The following is a 23,806-nucleotide window of genomic DNA, read 5'->3' as shown; positions in this document are numbered from 1 at the left end:
TCCTGGCCTGGCTCTGGGTGGGCAGAGGCTGTATCTTGTTCCTCATGGTCTCCCCAGCGCTGTGCAGAAGTGTGCTCGGTACAGATGCACTGAATGAATGAATGAATGAATGGGAGAGCGCAGGCCTGCCTAGAGAGATGTTTCCACCACCTGCTCTCCATTTCCTGTACGTGGGTGTGCATCAGAGCACATATGTCTGGGGACAGGAAGGGTGAAGCCATACCAAATATTCCCCCCAAAACCAAAAAACAGCTGAACAAAAGCACCAGATAATCCACAAATTACTTCCTTTTTCTTTGGGCCTAAATGTGCTCAGCATCACCAAATGCTAGCCCAAGAGGTATCCCCAAAAGATTTGTGCCAGGCACTATGCTAGCAACATGTACGCCTATGCAGCTGAATCCTCATAATGCTTCTAGAAGGCAGGTACTGTTTCCATCATCCCCATTGTACAGGTGAGGAAACTCGAGTTCAGAGTTTAAGATAACCCGCCCTGGGTCACACAGCCAGGGAGTGGGGGAGCTCAGACCGGAACCTCCCAGAGCATGAGGCTGAACCACCAGGCAGCCCCACCCACCTCTGTGCACCCTGAGTCCAGGGACAGTGTAAGGCAGGGGGTGGAGACTCGCTGTACCTGCTCCTGGACAGCAGAGCAGGAGGGGCCGAGAGAGACCTCCCAGCCCCACTCCTGTCGGCCAGAGATGCTTGGAGATCACCAAGGTCACACAGCCTAGTGGGTGACAACTCTGTGAGAGGTACAGGAGCCAGGAGGAGGCTGTCCCTCCCCCCACTCCCAGGCTAGGAGGACCGAGTCAGGACGAAAGTGTCTGGGATGTCCAGAGGATAAGGACGAGGTGCCCCTTGCTTGGACGTCAAGTCCTTTTGCTCAGAGAAGGAGCCAAGTTCTCTCTGGAGGGCCCTCAGCAGTTGTTCCTCAGAAACAAAACACCCTTCCTGGCCTTTCCTGGGGCCCAAACCCCCTCCAGACCTGGAGTTCAGCAGGCAGGGGCCCACCTCTCCCCAGGACCTCATCTCCTGCCCAGTCATACCCCGGGCTCGGCAGGGCAGCAGGCGAAAGAGCCCTGGCACTAACACTGGGCTCCGTTCCCGCTCCCTGCCCCATGTTTTTCCCCCTTAAACAAAAATGCAGGCCTTCTTCCCATTCCCTTGGAAGCCAGCTCAGGCGGATAACAGACTGGGTGGACGAGAGCCTGGCACGCAAACAGAAGGGAGTGCAAGCTGAGGACTGCCTCCGGCTCTGCCCTCTCCAACCAATTCTGCCCCAGTACACCCAGGAATTTTAAAAAAAAAATACGTCCCTCCCAGGCCTTTCCCAGTTATTGCCCATTCACGCTGCCCCAGATCCTCACAGCACCCTGGGGGGTTGCAACTCCCATTTCATTAGAGGGAACAGGCTCAGAGCAGGGAAGGGACATGTCTCGGGCTCCCAGCTGCCACGGTCAAGGGGCACCAGAGCGAGTCCCACACTCACACGGCAGTAACGACCTTACCCCTCCTTCGCGCGCACTGACCTCCCTCCTGCCTGTCCGTCTCCCCGCTTCCCTGAGCTCTTTGCTGGCCTGTCCTTTCGCGTCCTTCAGGTCTTTTTGGGTGCCAGACACTGCATTATTTCATTTGCTCCTAATACCACCTCCTCCAGGTAGATCCCATTAGGAATCCCATCGTGCAAACGGAGGTTACGCGATCCGCCCAAGTCGCAGGGAAGAAAGGGAGGGGCAGCATTCAAACCCCGCACCGGCTCCAGGGCTCCCGTTCCCCACGACCCTCCGCTGCTTCCTCCCTAACAATCAGACCAGGACTTGCCCTTCCCCGAGGGTGGCCCTTGAATCCTCTTCTCTCTCTGTAACCCACCTGGAAGCCAGCCTCCACCTCCTTAGTGACCAGGTCCCTCCCTCCTCTGTGGGGTCCTCTTCCTCATGGGACCGGTTCCCTTTTCTCGACTGAGCCTTGCCCACGCCTCCCGAGCTGCGCATGGCCCACGGCAGGGACAGACATAAATCTGTCCATTCACGGGGCAGGACGCGCACCTGCCGCAGGCCGGGCACTCTGCCGGGCACAGAGAGGCGACGGAGTGGAGTCCCGGCCCCCGTGGGGCCGAGTCCATGGGGAGACGCACGACAGACAGGCAGATGCGAGGTATGTGAACTAGACGCTGCCGACCGACATCAGAGCCAGATGGGAACAGGCAGGGAAGGCGGGGAGGTCTAATTCCCATGGGTGGTCAAGGAAGGCTGCTCGGGGGAGGCGGCGTGGAGGGGACACTGAGGGATGAGACGGAACCAGCCATGCAGAGTCTGGGTAAGGACCTCCGGGCGGAGGCTCTGCAGGGGAACATCTCGGGGTGTCTGAGGAACACGGAGGGGGTCGGGTGGCAGAATCGCCCTCATTGAAGGAAGGAGCCGCGCAGCAGGCCAGGAAGGGAGAGGATTTAATCTGACTGCAGCGGGTTTTCCACAGGGGAGTGGCAGGATCTGAGCCTCCGGCGGGAGAACGAATGGTGGGGGCAACAGTGGTGCGGGGCAGCTGTGGTGTCCAGTGAGGGACCCGTGGCAACAGGGAAGTGGGTGAATCTGGGATATTTTGGAATAGAGTGAAAAGAACATTCTAGAAGGGACTTTAGTAATGCTTTCCTTTCAATGGAGGTGGAAACCTAGACAGGGGTGGAGGCCTCCCAGGGGGTGGTGGCCAGGAAGGAATTAGACCCAAGTCTCCTTGGCCTCAGACCAGGATCCACCCCCTGGGGCTGGGTGCCAGATTCCCAGTCACGGCTCGAGCCTCAGGGGTCGGGAGTGGGGTCGGGCTGGGAAGTCCAGAGAGTAGGACCTGCCAGTCAGTCCGGCCCAGCCCGTCCCCAGGGTCAGGAAGAGGCAGAAGGATGTCAGAGAACTGCCCTCGGAGGGGTGGGGGGAGACCCCTCAACTCGCATTGCAGAGTGAGGTCAGGGCAGGTCGTGGTGGACAGTGGGGAGGCAGGCAAGGTGACCCTTGGTGACCCCAACACTGGCATCAGACCATGCCGTAGGGCCCTGCCTGGCAGTCGACCTGGAGCTGGGGCGGGAGGAGACGGGGAGGGGGACCAGGGTTGCAGATGCCCAGGACGGCCGTGTGCCATGTGTTCCAGGTGCCACGCGGCAGCCTTGGCAACCGCAGGCCAGGCCAGTGAGGCTCTGGCCTTGTCACTGAGCTCAGGGCCAGGGCCAGACAGCTCTGCAGCCTTCAACGCGAGGCGGGGGCTGCCCTAATTGGAAGTAGGTGGCTCAGAAGGGCCAGCTTGAGGGCCTCGGGGATCACCTGGTCACCCGGTTTTCAACCATCCCAGGAGTAACAAGTGCGCTCGCCCTGGGGAGACACGTCCCAGCGACCACAGCCCTGCTCCCGCTCGGCACGGATGGAACTGCTTCCTCAGGTCTGTGCTCCAGGAAGCCAGGGCCAAGCGCGTTCAGCTTGGTCCAACCCCCTTAAAGTACTTGCAGGTAAATCAAGGCTCAGGGAGAAGCAGGGTCACCACTGGGGTGTAAAGCAAAACGAAGGCACCATGTCCTGCTTGCCAGCCCCGCAGGGGTGGGTGCTCGGGGTAGGAAGGGCAGACCCCAGCCTGTGCCACCCAGATCGTGGCTGCCTACTCACCGTGGCCGTCTGCTGCTGCGTGGCCTGGGCCGCAAACCGGGCCACGTGGTTGACGATGGGGGAGAAATTGGTGGGCCCGTAGAAGCGGATGTGGGGCAGGCAAGCTGAGTACGCCCGGGCGATGCCGTCCACGCCTGCCTCGAGGGGAGAGTTGTGATCAGCCCAGCCCCCAGCCCCGCAGCCGCCCTCATCCCACTGCTGACCAAGCATCCACTTCATGCTTACCCAGATCGTCCCTGCTGGGGCCAGTGTGGGCCCCGTGAGGCTGGAAGCTCCCAGTGGGCAGGGCCAGGGTGGTGTAAAGCCAAGAGCCCTCAACGTGGAGTCAGGCAGACCTGAGCCTGAATCCCACCTTTCTTAGCTGTGGGACCTGGGGCACGCTGTTTCATCTTTCTGAGCCTGTTCCCTTGGCCGTTGATGGGACTGATAACCTACACTCCCAGGCAGTTGGCAGGAGGGGCGCTGAGCAGACCCTTCCAGAAAAGTGATGCTCTGAGGCCACGGGAAGCCATCTGGAGGTCCATTCTGGACACACTGCGGCTTTTTGCTCAGCTTGGGTGACCGAGGTGCTTGCACGGCCCCAGCACACAGTAGGTGCTCTGTAAATAGCTGCCGTAGTGAGCCTACGAATACCCCACTGCCCTGTGGTCCTGCCCAGAAGACCTCTGGCCAAGGATGAAGTCGCCCAACCTGAGCTTGGACAAAAGCCCCTGGATACCGACCTCAAATCAGACACAAACAGCAGGAGGAGAGGGCCACGCTTCCAGCAACAGATGCTGATGGTTTCCAAGTCCCTAAGTGGGTGGCTTGATGGTTTCCTTTCTGAGTACAAACCTGGCCCAGCTTTGAGGGGGGACAAGTGGATGCTACACCCGAGCCAAACCTAGGCTGAAAGGTGTCATGACGGCAGGAGCCGCCCTCTTCCACGCCCACCTGCATCTCCTCCGTCCTCCAGTTTCCTACCTGCCCTTAGGGGGCTCAGAAACCCCTCTAGGCCTGGCAGTGAGGCCAGCACAGACGCTACATTCACTGCCCGGCCCCTGCCGCCCCTGCCCTCCCAACCCGCGCCTGGAAAGCAGGGCTGGCAGGAGGGAGGTGAGAGCAGATATAGTGATGCCCTCGCCTCCTCCTGGTTACACGGGGCTTCCCGTCATCGTCACCTAACCACCCACGAAGGGAGCGAAGCAGGTGGCATAGCTCCCCGGGGCAGGTAAGGAGGCAAAGGCCCAGAGAGGTGCAGTGGCCTCTCCAAGGTCCCACAGCCAGGAAAGGGCAGCCGCTGGCCTTGAGTCCAGGACTGTCTGACTCCAGCTCTTCCCCATTTCTAATTAGGAGCAAGTGTGACGGGGAGGGGACAGGAGAAAGGGATGGAAAGCTGTCCTCTGCCCGCCCTCCCTCTGCCCAGGTCTGGTGTAAACCCAGGGCAGGTGCAGGTGGGTCTGACACTCACCGGAGCAGAAGGGGTTGGTGGGGTTGAAGTTGATGGCAAACTCATGGGAGACCTGAAAGGCAGAGAAGAGGCTGAGCTGCAGCCTCCTGTCCCCAAACCTGGGCCTAGGCCCCTCCCACTCCCAGCCAAGACTCCCTCGGGGGGCACCTGGCCCTCAGCTTCCTCTCCCCACGTCCAGGCTACTGACGCCCCCACATCCGCCTTCACCTTCCTCGCTGCATCTCACCCAGAGAGGCCTGACCACCCGCACTTCATAATGGGGGAAACAGGCCCTTACACATCACCCCAACTCTTCTGGGGGGACCAGGGCTGCCTATGCCCCCTCGCCCCTCTAGGAGAGTCCCTGAGGGGGACACGGATGCCTCTGAGGGCAGTGGGTTCAAGCAGCCCTTGGGAAATCCTTTCGTCATGGCTGCCGTTGTGTGTGGGGTCCATAACTGGAAATTTTGGGGGCCTCGAAGGCTTTTCCCTGCCTTCATAGTAAGCGAAAGGCCTCGGAAGGGAGCCCGCCTGGTGCCAGCCAGCCAGACTGGGATTAGCTGACCCCCACTGGCAGCCGCGCTGGGGGCTCAGGGAGTGGAACAGGGCTGGCAGGGGTCAGACGGGGCTGTCCCGGTCCTCCCGGGGAAGGGTCCTGTTTCTCTGCCTCCAGGCCTAGCCCCCACCCAGGTGGGCCGTCAAAGGCAGACCAACAACAGTCGAGTTGTTGCTGTCCTCCTGGCTCCGGGAACGCAGAGGGGCCAACAACTGCCCCCGTTCAGGGCTGCGGGCAAGCCCGCAGTGGCTGCAGGACCCAGGGCCGCGGGGAGGCCGGAGAGCTCAGAGGGAGGACGCCCCTCTCTCCCTCCTCCCGGCCTCCGCACAGCCCCCTTCCTGCCATGTGCCGCCCCCACGTTCAGTGCTTCACAGGGATCCCCTCACTCCCCCCTCGCAACACCCCGATGGGGAGCTTATGATCCCCGCATTTTACAGATGACAAAACAGACACAGAACGGACCAGGATTTTCCCGCATTTATCGAAGGGCAGAGCTGGGACTAGAACCCTCCAGAGCTCATGTTTCATGAACTCACTAACCTCAGAAAGTGTTCCTCCCCCAGACAGCTTCAGTTAGGCTGGTGAACAGATGCCCAGGCCAAAGGGACAGCCCCCAGTCCCCAGTGGCTGGGGCAGAGCTTTAGTCTGGGCACAAGCAAGCCCAGACACACCCTTTAGCTCCGAGAGACGACGACGGGGGTGCTGGAAGTCCCTGCTAAATCCAGCGTCCCCTTTTTTTTTTGAGACAGAGCCTCACTCTTTTGCCCGGGCTAGAGTGCGTGCCGTGGCGTCAGCCCAGCTCACAGCAACCTCAAACTCCTGGGCTCAAGGGATCCTCCTGCCTCAGCCTCCCGAGTAGCTGGGACTACAGGCATGCACCACCACGCCTGGCTAATTTTTTCTATGTATTTTTAGTTGTCCAATTAATTTCTTTCTATTTTTAGTAGAGACAGGGTCTTGCTCTTGCTCAGGCTGGTCTCGAACTCCTGAGCTCAAACAATCCGCCCGCCTCGGCCTCCCAGAGTGCTAGGATTACAGGCGTGAGCCACCGCGCCCGGCCACAGCGTCCCCATTTTATAAGTAAACAAGGTGAGGCTCAGAACGGGGAAGCCAAGTGCCAAAGCCACACAGCAGCACAGGCCTGAGACCCAGTGCCCTGAAGCCTCACCAGGGGGTGGGACACAGGCCTTACTCCTGGGCCAAGGCGGGGGACTTGGCAGCGAGTGTTCACCCCACACCGCCCCGGGCCTGGCAGTCTGAAAAGACTCCCCCCGGTTCAGGGAAGGGGGTTTTCTCTCTCTGCAGTCAGTCTTAGGTGCCCCACAAAGGACAGTCCCCAGATGTCCCTGCCCAGGGGCCCTCTTCACCCTGTCCCCAGTCTGGGCCCCAGGTGTAGGGGCTGGAGGTCCTTGTTGCCATGGAGACCTCAGGAGCCTTGACAGAGATGAAAAGAGGGGCTTGTACGGAGGGGCTGAGAGAGAGAACGGTTGCCAGGGAAACAGGCCTCCCTTGGGCCAACCACTTCCTGCAAAATCAGATTTTAGGAGATTTCAGAGACCACAGTGGAAAAGCCCCTTCCTGACAGGGATGGATGCATGTTCTGCTCTCTTGGCCCCCCAACCTCTTCATCCCCCCTCTTTATTCGGGGGCGGGCCTGGCCCCGTGCCAGGTGGGTGGGGCTGTGGTGGTTGCCCATGCACCCCAGAAGCCTCAGCGGAGGCTGCCTAGTCCAGCAGCTCCATTTCACAGGTGGAAAAGCTGAGGTTCCGAGAGGGCCAGGGAGTGCCCCGGTCACATGAGTGAGCCACAGCAGAGCCAGGGCCAGACCTGGGGGGACCAGTGTCCGTGCTGGCTACAGCAGGCCGCCCAGCCCCCTCCCACGCTTGCTGCCCTGGTTTGCCTGAGAAACGTCAGTAAACAGGACAAGTTTCCTGGAGTCCACGCCAAGCTGATTAGGGGCCCCTGGGGACCGGCTGCCGGCCACAGGTCTTTGTCCTGGGACTCCCTGCTGCCTTCCGGCAATTAGTAGCCTTGTTTACCCCACCTGGCCCAGCCCTGTGGTCAGGAAGTTACTTAAGACTCAGCTCTGCGTTGCCCTGGCAGGGGAAGCAGCAGGGTGGGGGGAGCTGAAGGGATCGCAGAGTGACCGTCCTCTCTGAGCCTCAGTTTCCCCACCCCAGACCTTTGCACAGGCCGTTCCTTCTGCCCAGACCCTACTCTTTGAGGGACTCTGGCTCATCTCGAAGGTGCAAGACTTCATGCCATGTCCTCAGGGAGACATGTTCTGAGCCCTCTCAGCCACTACCTGGGGCGGGGGTCCTCTTTGGGCTCACCTGGGCCAGCCCCAGGGAGAAACTGAGGTCCGGAAGGCAGGCAGGCAGGTCTCCTCCCAGCTCCCCACCCTCAGAGAACCAACCCCTCTGTTTGCTCAGGCCACTAGGCTGGGTCCCAAATTCACTCTGTCAACAAACAAGTACCGCACACCTACTGCACACAGCAGAAGGGAACCAGTGCCTTCCCCAAGAGTTCACAAGTAAATCGCAAAAGCCTGTGAGGACAGTGCCCGGGACAGGGAGGAGGGGCCCCCCCAGGAGAAGCCCTCCAGGGGAAGTGGTGAAAGGAAGCAGCAGGGCCTTGTGCAAAGGCCCTGGGGCGGCAGGAAGTGGGCAGAGCATCTGCCCTTTCCTAGCCTGGCCCCGCATCCTTCCTGGTACCACCAGGCACTTCAGCCTGGCCGAACCCCAGCCTCCCCAGAGTTGCCCTGTGACATTTCCAAGGAGGCTTTTGCTCAAGAAAACAACTCATTCAGCTGTGTTCTTTGAAAGCTGGCTAGTGTCCTAGCAACGGGCTCGTGCTGGGCCTGGCTGCGCCAGCTGGCCCTGCCCCCCGAGTGGCATCGTTGTGTCTGTCCAGAGGCCCAGCTTTGGTCCCACAGGGCCCTGCCTCACACCATCCGCGGCCAGGATGCCCACCTCTCCTACCCTGACCCTAGAGCTACTCCCTGAAATTCTAGGTGAAAATCGTCCTCCCCAGAGAGGACCAGAGATGGTGGGAGGCAAAAGGTCATTCTGGAAACAGCATGCGGCACAGCAGGGCAGACGAGGAGGGCACTGGCTGAGCCAGATGTGCAGATGTAGGAGTCCTCTGTGCCCACGCCCCACATGCTTCTCATCCGGGAGGCAACAGATTCTGAGAATAAACTCTAGAGTCCACCTGCCCCGCTGGAACCCAGTAGCCTTGGGCAAGTCACTCTGAGGATCTGAGCCTCAGTTTTTTCACCTGTAAAATGGGACAATGTTCCCCAGCTTTACAGCCTCTGCCCTCATGGACTTTCCCTCTCTGGGCCACCAAACCATCCATCTCCCGGTTCCTTCCGTGAAGCCCGCAGCCTGGGTTGGGTCCCCCCTCCTCTGGGCTCACCCCAGGATCATGCTGCCCCCATCTCAGCACCAATGACACTGCCTGTCCTTAGAGTTGCCAAATAGAATACAGGATGCCCAGCTACATTTGAATTTCAGATAAACAGTGGATAATTTTTTAGTATAAGTACGTCCCAGGCAATATTCAGGACAGACTTATACTTTAAAAATTGTTGTTTGTCTTACATTCAAACTTAACTATGTGTTCTGTCTTTTTATTTGCTCAATCTGACAGCCCTCTCTGTCTTCCTCACTGGACACGAGTATCAGCGAGTGGAGACCATCACTGTGCTGTCCCTTGTTACAGCCTCAGTGCCTGCGCCTCTTACAGCAGACCTCAGAGAGGCCACACAAGTCCCATGGCAACCAAAAGGAAACAGTCTGGTTTCACTCACCTTCCAGTCTGGGGGTAACTGGGCCCCGAATCCCAGAGCTGGAAACATCTTGTCACTAATCGGAGAGAGGACAGAAAAACACTGTGAGACGGCTGGACAGCGGCCTCTATCCACCCACACTCACCCCTCCAGCCCCCTACCAGGGGTGGGCCCATCCTGCCTTGTACACCTCCAAGGACAAGAAGGAAAAGCTCAGCTCTCTAGAAAAAGCTCCATTAGAATGATCTATCCAGTAAGCCTAAACCTACCTCTGGGTATCTGGCGAACATGTGGCCTGACCACCTCTACGCCTGTAACAGACATTGCTAATCAACAACAGCACTTCTAACCAATGGGCCTGGGTGCAGCTTCTAGAGCCTTCTCAAACAGAGACCCCGGGCAGCCACTAAACCAAGGTTATCATGGAAGTGGAATAGATCACATCCCAAATTCAATTCCGTCGTGCCCCTTCCTGAAATACCTCTCCCTAATCTGTTTCCCCTAGAAAACTCCTATTCATCCTCTAAGGCCCAATCAAAACGGCCCCTTCTCTCTGTAGATTTCCCTGCTACCCTATAATGCCTCTCTCTTTTGTGCTCCCATAGCTCCTGCCTCACAGGCAAACTCCAATGATTTCTTCCCTTTCTTCCTCTTTAAGTGAGAGGGCAGGGACCACGTCTCATTTGTTCGTTCATTGAACATATATTTATGGAGGATCCCTCCGGCTGCTGTGGAGGACAAATGTGTAGGGACCAGGACAGAAGCAGGGAGACCAGCGAGGAGGCTAATGAAATGATCTGGGCAGGAGGTGGTGGTGGCTCAAACCAGGCGTCCAGAGCTCCCTGGGGCCTCGCTAAGTCCGAATGCTCATTAGATGGCTCAGTGACAGGGCCGAGTGGGCAGCTGGCTAAAAGGGTCTCTGGAGCAGCTACACCAGGGGCCTCCACCCGGCCATGCAGGTGGGGACTTCCACCTCCCTTGCTCTGCCTGCTGCACCTCTCTTAATATGACCTGGAGTCACAGCCCCCCTCAGGCCCTGAGTCTCCTGGAAGTCAGAGCTGGTCCCAAGGCTGCCTCTGCCTAGGAGGCCAAGGCCACACGGGACTGCTGCGCCTGCTCTTGTGCCTGCCGGGTCTCTGGCACTTGCTCCTTCCTCGCCTGCTGCCACGTGTCAGCCTCCTGGTCTTTCCACCCTCTGACCTGGAGCTCCTGACCAGCACCATCTGTGACGACGATGCCACACCTGCCACACTGACTTTCTTCGCTGACTTTCCACTGTACCCTCCTGACCCAAAGGTCCCCAGGAAGCGTGGTTGTGGGAAGAGGGTCGACGGTGCTGTCTGTTCCTCAGAAGTTCCCAACAGGAGTGAGACTGCCAGGGCAGCAGTGCCAGGCCCAGGAACCAGAATGTCTGGCCCTGGTCCAATCTCCCTGATTTGTGAGACTTTGAGCAAATTCTCCACTCCCACCCCAGGCCTCCACTTGCCCAGCTCTAGGACTAGAGGTTGCAACAGTAACGAATGAGTTTCGTCTCCCATCCTGACTCATTTTCTTACTGGCTACTTGGTGTACTGTGTGACGGGTCTCAATTTGAATCTGTGCTCGGCAGGTAAGAGCACAGCAATCGATTGGCGATGTCTGCCACTGGCGTAGGAAGGGGCAAGTGCATGTGTGCCATGTGCTGGCCATTCCTAGATTTGATGATCTCTGGTCCTTCTAGATTTGACACACTGTGCTTCCCAGGTTGGATGGAGACCTGACCTTCAGAGCCCCCCTCCAAGCTTACCTGTCATAGTCCTGAATGATCTGCCCGACAGCCCAGATGGCGGACAGATATTCGTTGGTGCCCATGGGATTGATGTAGTGCAAAGAGGAAGGGTCGAGGGGATTCCCATTGGAGGCTGTGAAGTCTATGCCAACCTGCAGAGAGGGGGATAAAGGCTACCCAGTGTGGCCAGAGGACGCCAGCTTCTTATCCCAGGCCAGGGAACAGGAAAGGCTAATGGGATATGGGAAGCCCACTCATCGCCCAGCCCTCCCCCAAATAAGATAGTCTGAAACCTAGAAACCATCTGATCATATCACTCTTCTGCTCTAATGCCATCTGTGGCTCCCTATTGCCCAAGCATAAAGTCCATTGCCCAGATGTGATATGAGGCTAACGGATAGCCCCAGCTTCCTTTCTCTCCTCACTATCCCTACCCACACATTCATCTGTTCCCATTTCCAGGCATTTATTCATGAGGGACCCTCTGCCTGAAGAGCCAGGCTATCTTTTCTCCCCGTCTCCTCCTCCATCTCCCAGACCCAACTCTGATGGTACAGCCCCACTGAAGCCTTCCCAGAGACCTCACCCCCAACCCGAGCTATCTCCCCATTATCAGACCACAATGGCAGGGGCCCTGGGACCTGGGGCTGCCTGGCAGGGTAGCGCCTGTCTCCCTAGTCAGCTAGGAGCTCACTATGGGGGCTGGGGACACATGCCTCAAGGAGCCTGGCCAGTGGCTGGGGACAGTGTAAAGGACAGGTGTTGAACAGGGACTTGGGGGCTAGTGGGTGGGCAGGCACTGGGGCTCCACCCGCTCTCAGCCCTGAGGGAATCCCAGCCCAGCCCCTGGAAGGGTAGCACAGGGGGGTGGCCAAGAATGGCCGCTGCCCATCAGGGGAGGATTATCAATAGAAACCAGGGGGAGAGATGGACCCCGTGGAACTCAGTCACTGTGGGGTGGGAGACAAGGGGCCACCCATCCAAATCCTCATACTGCTGGAGACGGCTCCCCAAGGTCAGGGGCAGCATGTCTTAGTCCTCGAGGGCCCCTGCAGGGGCACAGCCTGGAGTATGGCACAAGGCGGCGCTCAGCGCACACTTGCTGAACAAACAAAGCTGTGCAGGGGGAACAGGAGGGCCCGGCCTCTCTGCAGGGGAGGAGCAGCGGGGGCCAGTGGGGTCAGAGGTCAGCAAGGCCAACCCCTGACCCCATCTAGTCCTGCAGTGCCCTCCCACCCCCACTGGGGTGCAGGGGCGGAGATGTGGAGGTGGGCAGAGCGTGGTTCCCCAGCAGCTTCCTGCCCTCCGGGCCTAAGGCTCCCCCCGGAACGAAAGCCGGGATGAATGGCGCAGAGTCTGGGGTGATGACTCCAGGTCCAGGCCACAGGCAGAGTGGCAGTTCATTCTTTCAACAGGTAATCACGTAGCACCCGCTACGTGCCAGGTACCATGTGACACGCTGAGGTCGGGGCGGAAACGAACTAGACGAGGCGCGTGCACCTACGGCACACACATCCCAGAGGTGGGACAGACAGGGAAAAGCGAAAGATGCGTACGAATTTCAGAGAGAGGCGAGTGCCCAGAAGATAAGAACATCGGGGGATGTGACAGGAACAGGTGACCTCTGTCGCCTCCTCAGGCCTGAAGGGTGGCAGGGAGGCAGCCGTGCGAAGCTTCCAGGGAAGAGCATTTCGGGCAGAGGGAACAGCAGAGGCAAAGCCCTCAGGAGGCGCAGAGCTGGGCGCGTTGGGCGAACAGGGAACAGTGTGGCTGGAGCCGAGTCGGCGAGGAGCAAGGACGCAGCAGCTGCGGCAGGCAGGGGCCAGATTTAGGCAGGCCTTGAGGCCAGTGGGGAGGAATTTGGCCTTTTTCCCCCTCCAAGGGGACCAAGAGCTGTGCAGCCGCGCTCTGACCTGTGGCTAAGCCCCAGCTAGGCCCACCCAGCAGGACCAAACCACCTGTGCCCTCTCGGCTGGGCCAGGCACACCCTTGCCCCAGGGAAGTCCTTCCTGAAGTTTATCCTTAGTTCCTCCTGCTGCAGTAGTGGCCCAAGCCCTCAGGGAGGACCTCACCGGGGTGGGGGTGCCGTGGGGGCAGAGAGGAGCGCCTTACGGTGAACATGAGCTGGCAGCCTCCCAGGATGTAGTCCAGGAAAGAGTAGTCCCGGTTTATCTGGAAGGAAGCCGGTGAGTTAGTGGGTCCCCCTGCTTTGGTCACACTGACCGCAAATGCCTGGGGGGTGGGGTGGGGAGTTGCTGCTCCATGTCCTGCAGCCTCGGTAGGGACAAGGAGGCCAAGACAAGCAGATGGGCCTGATCTGGTTAAAACAAAACACAAACCTCCCCATAAGGAAGCCTTCGGAGCAATGGCTCTCGATGGGTGGGGACCCAGGGACACCCCCCAACACACAGACACAGGATGATTCCAGGCAGGGTTCCAGGGCCCAGAGTCGATTTCACCCACCAAGGACCCGACAGAGAAAGTCTCCCTTGGTTGCTGTCGGGTCCTCGACTCCTCCTAGCTCTTACTAATCTACCGTCACGACGACAGACAAACAGGCCCCTGTCTCAAGGCCTTCCGCTATAAATGAATGACGCTGTCAAAATACTGGATTTGTTCTGATGGTCTTTTTCTCCTTTTGGCAAAGAATCCTGGCCTTTCCTTTTTGGTGGCATTAGTTCCTTTCAAAAGAAATATATTTAAGTTTTAAAAAAAAGAAACAAAATTGGGGCAGGGGGAGGGAGAAAGGCCGAGTATAAAAAATACGAAGAAAGGCAGGTGCCAAAAGTTGTGAAAAGAGACGTAATGATGGAGATTTCGGACGTAGGGACCACAAATCACGATGCTGTTTACGGAGCACCTGTTCATCGCCATGTCACCGAATGCTCTCGTAAACGCTAGCCGGACGGCCCAGGCTCCAGAGGCCATGGGGCCTAGGAGGTGGGACCCACCAGCTGGTAGACAGCAGGGCCAGGACCCAGCTCGGAAGCTCAGGCCCCGAGGGCAGGGCTGCTGCTCTCCTGCCCCAGGCTGGCTTCCTGAACACCCTGCCCGATGCAGCAGACGTTGGCCACCAGGTATCTCGGCCCGACCACTGCTGCCGTGAGCTTTGCTGCCTTTCTGGGCCTCAGTGGCCTCAGCCACACCATGGGAGTCACAGTCGCCTGGGCTCTCACTGATGCGAGAGAGGCCAGGGTGCCCCCAGCTGGCATCCTCTGGATGCCCAACATGCATCCCCAGCGAGGGCAGCAGTGGCTCCCTCCAGCTCCCCTCCAACTAGGCCAGGGCCTGGACGTCACCTCGTGCCCTCCTCAGCCTCCGCACAGGAATGTGACGTGACACTGACCCTTTCCCTGCTCTGCCTCGTTAACGGCCCCATTCTACAGACGCGGAGACAGGGCCCAGCGAGGTTAGCCCAGAAGGCCGCAGAGCCAGGATACGGCAGAGTCAGGATTGGAACCCAGGCCTCGCGGGCTCCAGACCCAACGCCCCGTCGCGTTGGCAGTGGTACCTCTCTGTGCGGCCCCGGCCTGGCTCCCAGCTCGTGCTCACGCCGGCCGACTCACCTTGCAGGAGCGCAGCATGATGATGCCCGAGTTTTTGTAGTTCTTCTTCTTCCTCTGCTTCTTGGGGTTGATGCACTCAAATTCCAGCTGGGCGACACAGGAGAAGAAAGAGAAGCTCGGCTCAGGGCTTCTTTGGAGACACGGCCTCCCTGAGGCCCCAGAACCCCCTCCACTGCCTTGACGAGGAGCGCCGCATGCCTCCTCCAGGGAGCCCACCTGGATGGTCACACCCAGAAATGGTAGGAGGATCAGCAACTGCCCCCTCCAGATGAGTCACCCATCTCATGTCCAGCTGAGGGCCCGGCTTCCTGGGGGGACTCGCATGGACAGTTCCTGACTGCTCACTACGTGCGAGACATCTTACCCATATCGGGTCATTTGCCTCCCACCCTAATCCTCTGCCCCCATGGACGGATGGAGAAACTGAGTCTCAGAGAGACTGAAGGTCTTACTCAAGGCCACACAGCCAGAAGGGGTGGGATCTGAGCCCCAGCCTGCTGGACTCAAGCCTCGAGCCCCTTCCCCGGCCCCTGCCTGAGGTCTTGGGGTCACAGCGCAAGTGCACGTCTCACCGGGACACCGTCGCGAGCCCCACACATCTGCGACACTGAGGTCTGGAACTCGCCGATGAAGTCGTGGCCTCCGTCGTTGTCATAGTCGTAGCACATGACCTGTGGTGGGTCCAGCACGGTCACCTGAGAGCTGTCCCCCGAGAGGTGCTCTCTAGCCCCTCTCAGCTCCCAGGCAAACCTCGTCTTCTGTTTGGGTGCTGCCTCCCCCCAGCATCTGCCCAGCTGGCCTCAGCAGCTCCTGAACTGCCTCCTGCAGGAAGCCTTCCGGGATTGCTGAGAAAAGTAGAAACTGTGCCTGCCCCAGTGCAGGCAGCTCGGACTCCTCACACACCCAACGATTGGCTCCTTCTTTGTCATGGCCTGGGGCCCTCTCTAGACTATATTTTTTTCCCCAAGATGGGCATAGAAACCCTAGAAACCCTGGCTTTCTATGCTCTCTAACTTAGCTGCCATGACGCTCCCACGAGGAAGGTAGGAATTATTATGCCCACCCTATTGATGGGTAAACTGAGGCCCCAAGAGGGAAGCACTTGACCAAAGTCTCACAGCAGCAGCAGCAGGCCCAGGATTAGAAGACGAGACTCCTGGTCCCCTATCTGGGGCTGCCTGCCCTGACCCGACTGTCTCCTCCACCCCATCTGCTCTCAGACCCGGCCCTGAGGGCTTTTAGAGAGACTCGTCATCCTTGTCTTCATCATCTGATCTCTCCAAGGTGTTTCTGTGTTCATTTGCACAGCCCTCCAGGCAGGGTAGAATAGTTTTACAGACGGGCTTGTAGCGGTGGGGGCCCCGCCCAGCCAGCTCAGAGAGTCAGGCAGACCCGGGACAAGGACCCAGTGTCCTGTCCTCCCTCCCCGCAAGATGGGCTTCTTTCCATCTTAGTAAGGAAGAGCTTTGGCAAGGCACCCCCAGGAGCCACAGGCAGACTGGGAGGCCAGAGCTGGCAGGGAGGGGAGCAGGGTCCCCAGAGCCCCCCTCACCTGGACGGGCTTCTCCATGTCCCCATCACACAAGGACACCAATGGCACTGCGAATGGCTTCCACACAGGGTCCAGCGTGTACTTGATCACCTGCGGGACAGAGAGGGGAGAAGTGAGCTCAGGCCCAGGGCAGCAGTGCCCTGGGGTTGGTCCAGCCCAGTGGGGACGGGGGACAGGGGGTGACAAGATGGAGAGAACCACTGCCACGCTTCCGGAGACAGAAGTGAACATCCCCGTGGCAGGGCAGGAACGAGGCCTCCAGGTGCTACTGTGGGCGTCCGTGCAGGCTGCGTGGTGGTGACCGCACAGCGCCGTGCTGCGCTGCTGGGGGGCAGCTGGACTGCAGACCCACTGGCTTAGGGGCCCCTGGGCCCCCACGTACCCACCTCAGTCCTGTGGACCAGCATCCACTTGCCGTCATCTCCTGGCTTATAAAACTCCAGAAATGGGTCTGACTTCCCAAAGAGGTCCTGGGAGAAGCAGAGGATACGGGTGAGGGAGGTACAACCCCACCAGGTTCTGGCGGGATGGGGGCGTGACCCCGCTGCCTGCCCCAGCCGGGCGTCAGGGTGGGCGCTGTGGGCAGAGCCAGCCTGGCCCCTCTCCCCTCAGCCTCTGTAAGGCTCAGCAAGAGGCCCAGGGCAGCTGCGACCCCCTAGGACCAACCGGCAGCCCCCGCAGAAACCCCCCATCCTGAGGCTGCCAGAGCTTGTGCTCAGAGACCCTGAGACCCAGAGCCCGTGGGAGTTAGAACTGCAGCATCTTAGATGGGGCAGAACTTCGACAGGGTGATTGCTCCCGACACAAGGCAGAGCCCCCAGCAGGATGGGATTTTAATTTATTTTAGTGGAAATCTGAAAAACAAACTGTCCTGCATATTACAGAAGGGATATGATGTCCTTTAAAAATTCATTTATTTAACCTAAAAAAAAGTGTCACTCTAGAGAGGTTATATTCAAGTGAGGAAGACAGAAAATAAAATAACTAAAGAATACATGTTAGATGGCAGTAAGTATTAAGGAGATGAGCAAAGCGGGACGGGTAGGGATCCAAGACTAGTTTCAGGGAGGGCCTCGCTGAGGAGGTGACGTAGCAGCAAAGGCTTGATGGAGGTAGGGGGGAGCTGGAGGGTGTTCAAGGAAAAGAGCATCACGGGCACAGGGAGCTGCAAGTGCAAAGGTCCTGGGGCAGGAAGGTGCCTCGTTTAATTCAGGGACAACAAAGAGGTTGATTTGGCTGCAGCAGCCGGGTAAGGTCAGGGAGTCAGCGTCCTGGGGACATATCAGGTAGGGCCCTGCAGGGTATTGTAAGGACCCTGGGATTTACACTAAGTGAGGTGGGCACCCAAGAGAGTGGGTTTCCAGCTGTGTTCTGAATACCTCTAAGTGATGGGAAGCTCACTACCTCAGGGGTGAGGGAGTCCTAATTTGCAGTGGACAGTAAGGCCCTGTGCTAGGCCCGTCCCTGGGGTGCGATGAAGGTGGTGGCCAGAGGCCCGAGGGCTGGACTGCATAACCCTGGGCTGGGGGAGGGACACCGCCCGGGTGGGAAACCCCTTCCTCTGCCGCCTCACCTTCTTGTCCAGCTTCCTGCCCGCGAGGCTCAGCGTGATGACCCGGTTGTCGGACAGCTCCTGTGCGGCAATCTGTAAGGCCAGAGGACCGTGAGGGGGCCTGCTCCTTAGATGCCCCCACCCCACTCCCGCCAGGCAGGGTGGCACAGGGTGCCCCAGGAGTCAATCCTCCAGGCTGGGAGGGTGAAAGGAGGGGAGGGGTAGTGCCGGGTGACCCTGGACAAGTCTGTTGTCTTCCCTACTCCTCCATTTCCATCTTCTGGAAAATGGGGCTAATAACATCGGGTGCAGTGGCTCACGCCTGTGATCCTCGCACTCTGGGAGGCTGGGGAGGGAGGATCGCTTGAGGTCAGGAGAGCGAGACCAGCCTGAGCGGGAGCAAGACCCCGTCTCTAATAAAAATAGAAAAATCAGCTGAGCGTAGTGGCGCATGCCTGTAGTCCCAGCTACTCAGGAGGCTGAGGCAGGAGGATCATCCAAGCCCAGGAGTTTGAGGTTGCTGTGAGCTAGGCTGATGCCACTGCACTCTACCCAAGGGGACAGAGCGAGACTCTGTCTCGGAGAAAAGAAAGAAAGAAAGAAAACAGGGTAACAATCCACCTGGGTAGGAGGAATCAGGGAGTGACTCCACGTGGCTCAGCAGAGGCTCACGGGATGGTGGGGGATGGAGCAGGGACCAGACACTGGGGATGGTCTTGAGCCCTGGGAGAGGCTCTGGGCCAGGGAGCAGCAGGGCAGGACAGGCCTCCTCATGTCCCCCTGCAGACCCAGAGGGTTCAGCCACCTCAAAACACCAAGGTGTCAGAACTACAGCAGCTTCACCATGCAGCTAGGGAAACTGAGGCCCAAGGGAGGGGCAGGAACCACTGAGCGCCCTCTGCTGTCTCATCAGCTCGGCTCACATCGATCCTCTGTCCTGCGTGAGTTCCCCATCAGCCATGGCCCTCTGACCCCAGCCCAGCCAGCGACGGACCAGCTGGGTGACCTCGAGACTGCTAAGAGCCCTCTCTGGGCCTTTCTCCCTCCCTTCCCCACAGAGCGGCAGGAAGCCCCCCTGGCCCAAGGCAACACTGTGCGCCGGGGCCTCCTCCCCTCTCATGCCTTTAGGACGGCCTCACCTAACCGAGTCACTCGGCCCTCTGCACCCACAGACAGGCCAGCCAATGGCCCGTTCTCCTGTCCTCCAGCTGGACTTGCTCGACAACCCTGTAGGGTAGGTTCTATTACTGCTCCATTTCCCAGAGGAGGGGACTGAGGCCTAGAGTGGAACTGCCAGAAACGTGGGGCGGTGGCACACCAGCCAGGTGGGGTCTGCCTGGGGTGGCCTCCAGGCGGCGGGAAGCTACCTTGCGAAGGCATCTAGATGGGGCGGTTTGAGCTCCAAGAGGTGGGGGGGCCGCTGGGAAGAGGCTGTCCGGGCGGCAGGAACAGAGTGGACGAGGGCCTGGGATACGCCCAGGGCGTGCCAAGAGTTCAATCTGCCTCGAGCCGAGGGCATCGAAGCGAAGGAGGCAAAAACCACCGAGGCAGGAAGCCAAGCAGGCCTGACGCGGCCCCCGCAGCGTGAGTAAGGACCGCACGGGCAGTGAGGAGCCACGTGAGGGGCCGGAGCAGGCGAGTGACGGCCACGGGGACAAGCGGAGGTGTGGGGGTCACCCTCCAGCACGGCCGGTTCCCCGGGCATCACATAAACGCATAGGGACAGCCCAGGGCAGACACGTGAACTGTGCCAGGGAACTGCCCCTCGGGGCCGCAGCTCCATCCGCAAGATGGGGCTGCCCTGGCCCGAGGAGTCATGCCTGCAAAGGGGCTGCGCGTCGCCTGGCATCGCAGGAGGAATCCTTGCGCATCGCGGGAACCACTGCGCATAGCAGCCACGGCAGCACACCATCGCAAGGCAATCGAGTGACCCCAAAGGATGCTGGGTTGGGGATGGGGAGGCCCCCAGGGAAGAGCAGCAGCATCCCCTGGCCCGGGGCTCGCCACCATCGGGGGCCTTCTGGCAGTCTCCCCAGCTTGGCGGCCCCCAATGCATCATTTGTGGAGCCAGGAGCCTGTTGCTAGGAGACCTGTTGCTAAGTTGTAAGTTGGGCCTTTTTACTCCAAACAAAGCCAGTGATTATCTGCCGGGAAGCGGCCCATTGATGGGGGAGGGCGCGGGGAGGCGAGTGGGGTGCGGCGAGCAGGCAGGGGGCTGAGTGGGGTGCGGGGAGCAGGCAGGGGGCTGGTACCGTAATCAAGCCCTTCCCCGCGGGCTTGTCATTCATCAGCAGCAGAGGCCGAGTGATCTTCTTGCTGGAGACGATCTGGGGGGAGAGAGGAGAGAAAGGCGCTCAGTGGGGCGGTGGGGGCGCGCTGGGGGCGCCCAGAGAGAAAAATCCTCAGTAGGCACCGCTCAGCGTGCAGCCTCCTGCCAGAGCCTGGCAGGGGAGCAGACGCAGCCAGTCATTAGCCAATCTGGGCAGCTGAGGAGACTGAGGCCCAGAGAGGTTAAGAAACTTGCCCGAGGTCTCACAGCAAGGAGGGAATCCTAGTCTGACTCCCACTTCCCTGGTCTGCCCCCAGGAAGGGGCTTCTGGAGACAACTGCCAGAAGGTGGGGGGCGGGGGAGTCCTAAGCCCTCCCCCAAAGCCGTCCCACAGACCCGGATGAGAAGGTCAAACTCTGACCTTTCTGTGTATTTTCATTGTGCAGAATGGGCAATACAGTCACGGTGCTCAATGATCAAAACAACATCGACAGGAAAAGCGGACGCCCTCCCACCCGTCTATCCACCATGCGCCCACCCCCTTCATGGGCCACCTCGGTTAGGGCTTCTTGGGTAAAATGCCAGTGTTTCCTTTTGCAGTTATGAGCACACACCAGTATGATCTGTCCCTGTCCCCCTGGACTGGTCATTGTCCCTGGTCCACTCCCTGCCCTTCTCCACCTGCTCTGCACCCTGCGGACGGCACCACCTGGCTCCTTTGCCCTCTGGCTTTTGGGGGTTCAGCCCGTGGGGCACCAGCAGGAGACGGGAGAACAAGAGGGAGAGAGGCCGGGGCCATGGGCCGGTGGAAGCTTCCCTGCTGCTCTGCACTCGGCCTCAGTTCCGGTCCAGAGGCCTCCCTGCCTCCCTGCCTCCCTCCCTCCCGCGGCCATGGGTCTCACCAGGCCCTGGCAACGCCACTTCCTCACCCCGCCTTCCCTCCAGGCCGGGTGGTGGGCTTCCCCACCCCTGGTCCGTTCCCTGCCGCTGTCCCCGAGTCCTCAAGCTCTCTCCGCAGCTACTCTTTGAAGAGTCCCCCCGACACGGTGGGGGCGCCGACTGCTGCACCCTGCGTCTCACACACAGGAGGACACCACGTCCACCATCGGCCCCTGCTTTTTTCGTGATCATCCTCTCCTCGAAGGCCCAGGACATTCCAGTGTCCACTGGGACCTCTCAAAGCACCTTCCATTTTATTCCCTCACCCTCCCCATAGGCTGGGCAGAGCAACCATCATGATCCCCAAGTAAAATCTGGGGAAACTGAGGCCCAGAGTGGGCGGGGGGATTGCTCAAGGGAACATAGCTATAAGGAATGAGTGGGACTTGTGTCAGGGGCTCCTAGCCCTGCCCCACCCGGCCCCCAGGAGCTTACCAAGGACTGAACTGGATGGGGAAGTGTGGCCCAGAGAGGGAAAGAAAGTTGCCCATGGTCACACAGCAAGTCAGCCACGAAATGAGACTACCATGGGTGTCTTAGTTACAGTCGGATACTCCTACCCCAGGGAGTCAAGACCACACCTGATTGCTCCTAACAATCAGAAGCTCTGGCCACATGGGGCCCCTGTTCCCGTGTGGCAGCAATTGGCTGGCACTGTGCTTGGCTGCCCCTTAAGTCGGGAGCTCTTCAGCCCAGTCCCAAACTACTGCAGAGGCTACTTCCTCCCTCTGCATTGGCACTCCAGGAGCCGGCCGGGAAGATGCGGCCGGGAATCGGGTGGAGGCAGGGACTCCCCAGGGGCTGCCCTGCTCTCACCCCAGCTCACCGTGCCCAGGCTGCAGGAGAACTGGCCCAGGAAGTCGTGCTCCTCCAGCTGGGCGCTGGACTTGTCCTGGTCGAACAGGGCGAACTTGAGCTTCTGCACCTCCTCGAAGTGGTAGTCGAGGACGAACTTCTTGGAGAATGCGGGGTTGAGGTTGTTGATTGCGGTTTCTGTCCTGTCGTGCTGGCGGGGGTGCAGGGAGATGGGAGTCAGAGTCCAGGCGGCTGGTTCAACCACTCTCAGGCCACCGGAAATCATCCCGCTAACTCGCTCAACACCTACTGTGTGCCGGCCACTCGGGGTCAGTTATCTGTGTGGCTGAAGCAATCATGACCCACAGCTCCCAGACGAGGACAAGGAAGCACAGAGAGGTCAAGTGACTTACCCAAGGCTGAACAGCTTGTGGGACAGGGCCAATATCTGAAAGCCTAGTCTGACTCCTAGTACCCATGCTCTCAGCTTTTCAACTCTGGCTTCATCCCCAGGTGCCCAGGTAAGAGCTTGGACCCTGTCCCTGCCCGGGTAAGGGATGGAGGACAAGTCCCTTTCCCCATCTGGGCCTCAGTTTCTACTTCTGTAAAATGAAGAGATTTAACTATCTGTGGTTTTCCTACTTTTTTTTTTTTTTTTAAGAGACAGGATCTCCCTCTGTCACCCAGGGTGGAGCACAGTGGCCCAATCGGAGCTCACTGCAGCCTCAAACCCCTAGGCTCAAGTGATCTTCCTGCCTCAGCCTCTCAAGTAGGTGGGACTACAGGTGTGTGACATCAGACCAGGCTACTTTTAAAAAAATTTTTGTACTGATGGGGGTCTCACTATGTTGCCCAGGCTGGTCTCAAACTCCTGACCTCAAGCAATCTTCCCACCTCAGCCTCCCAAAATGCTGGGATTACAGGTGTGAACCACTGTACCCAGCCAGTTTTTGTACTTTTTATTTTGGGAAAACCCTTTTTTCAAACCACATTTTACATGGAAGCCGAGAGAGAAAACAGAAAGGAGGGGTTCCTGGGGGGAGGTGGCGTCAAGGGCTCCCCACCTGGGGCTGGGGTACATGTTTGTATTTTGTACGGAATCCTGGAACCGTGCGGTCCAACGCCTCCACCCACTGTGGACTCCGAAGCCTGGGAGAGGACAGGGCCTTGTGCTGGGTGTCGGTGGTGGCACTGGGACAGGAACCTGCCTCCTGGCCTCTCGACGCTGAGGCCCCAAACCGCAGAGTCTGGGTGACAGTCTATTCTGGGGCCCAGGCTGTGTTGATTTTTCCTCCCACCCAGGCCATTTCCAAGGGCTCCAGCAGCAGGAACGGAAGAGGTCTTGGCCCTGGGCTATTTTTAGCCAGGGTGGCCGGCCAGGGTGGGAGCAGAGATTGTCAGGGAGGGTGGGGGGAGTGCCATGAGGGAAGGGGATGCCACTCCCTGAGGGACAGGCAGGCGTTCCAGAGACCTGGCAGAGGGCCCCAGGGCCCCAGACACACCCATCACAGGCCTGGGACTCCACCTGGAGTCCTCAGCTGACCCCGTGTCCCACCTCCCTCTTCCAGCAGCACTGCCAACACACTGGGTGACACAGTGAAGTCTCTACCCACCCCAGGCCCCAGTTTCCCTTCTGTAAAATGGGCCAGCAACCCCACCATTTCCTCGGCATCACGGAAGGAGCCAAGATCTGTGGAAACTCTTTGTAAGCCACAGTGTGTTCAGCTGGACAACCACTGTGGCCCAGTTAAATATCTGTTAGAAAACAGACACATATTTTGGAAAATATATACGCATATGAAGCTATCTGGAAGGCTGGATGCCAAACTGTCAACTGTGGTTCTCCCTGATTGGTGGGTTCCTGCCGTTTTGATTTTCTTCTTTAAGCTTATCTGGGTTTTCTAAATTCACTACAATAAATATAGTTTCCTTTGGAACAG

At 59.0% G+C, this 23,806-nt stretch overlaps 1 protein-coding gene across 1 annotated transcript in view; it reads right to left on the bottom strand.

Annotated features, from left to right (window-relative positions):
• The window catches only part of CPNE2 (copine II), a 49,603-nt gene that overhangs the window by 5,642 nt on the left and 20,155 nt on the right, over positions 1-23,806 (bottom strand). The window contains exons 3-14 of the mRNA XM_012657447.1: positions 21,898-22,077; positions 20,116-20,190; positions 17,885-17,956; positions 16,698-16,781; positions 16,312-16,401; positions 15,332-15,430; positions 14,760-14,846; positions 13,306-13,365; positions 11,212-11,345; positions 9,447-9,501; positions 5,098-5,149; positions 3,648-3,781 (exon numbers count right to left, since the gene is read on the bottom strand). Coding sequence (XP_012512901.1) covers positions 3,648-3,781; positions 5,098-5,149; positions 9,447-9,501; positions 11,212-11,345; positions 13,306-13,365; positions 14,760-14,846; positions 15,332-15,430; positions 16,312-16,401; positions 16,698-16,781; positions 17,885-17,956; positions 20,116-20,190; positions 21,898-22,077 — 1,122 coding nt within the window. The remainder of the gene's footprint in view (positions 1-3,647; positions 3,782-5,097; positions 5,150-9,446; positions 9,502-11,211; positions 11,346-13,305; positions 13,366-14,759; positions 14,847-15,331; positions 15,431-16,311; positions 16,402-16,697; positions 16,782-17,884; positions 17,957-20,115; positions 20,191-21,897; positions 22,078-23,806) is intronic.

The sequence above is a fragment of the Propithecus coquereli genome, unplaced genomic scaffold (assembly GCF_000956105.1).
Source record: "Propithecus coquereli isolate 6110/MARCELLA unplaced genomic scaffold, Pcoq_1.0 Scaffold540, whole genome shotgun sequence".
In the NCBI taxonomy this organism is placed as follows: Eukaryota; Metazoa; Chordata; class Mammalia; order Primates; family Indriidae; genus Propithecus; species Propithecus coquereli.
Note: the sequence above shows the minus strand (reverse complement) of the source record. Positions and strands in the feature narration are given on the sequence as shown.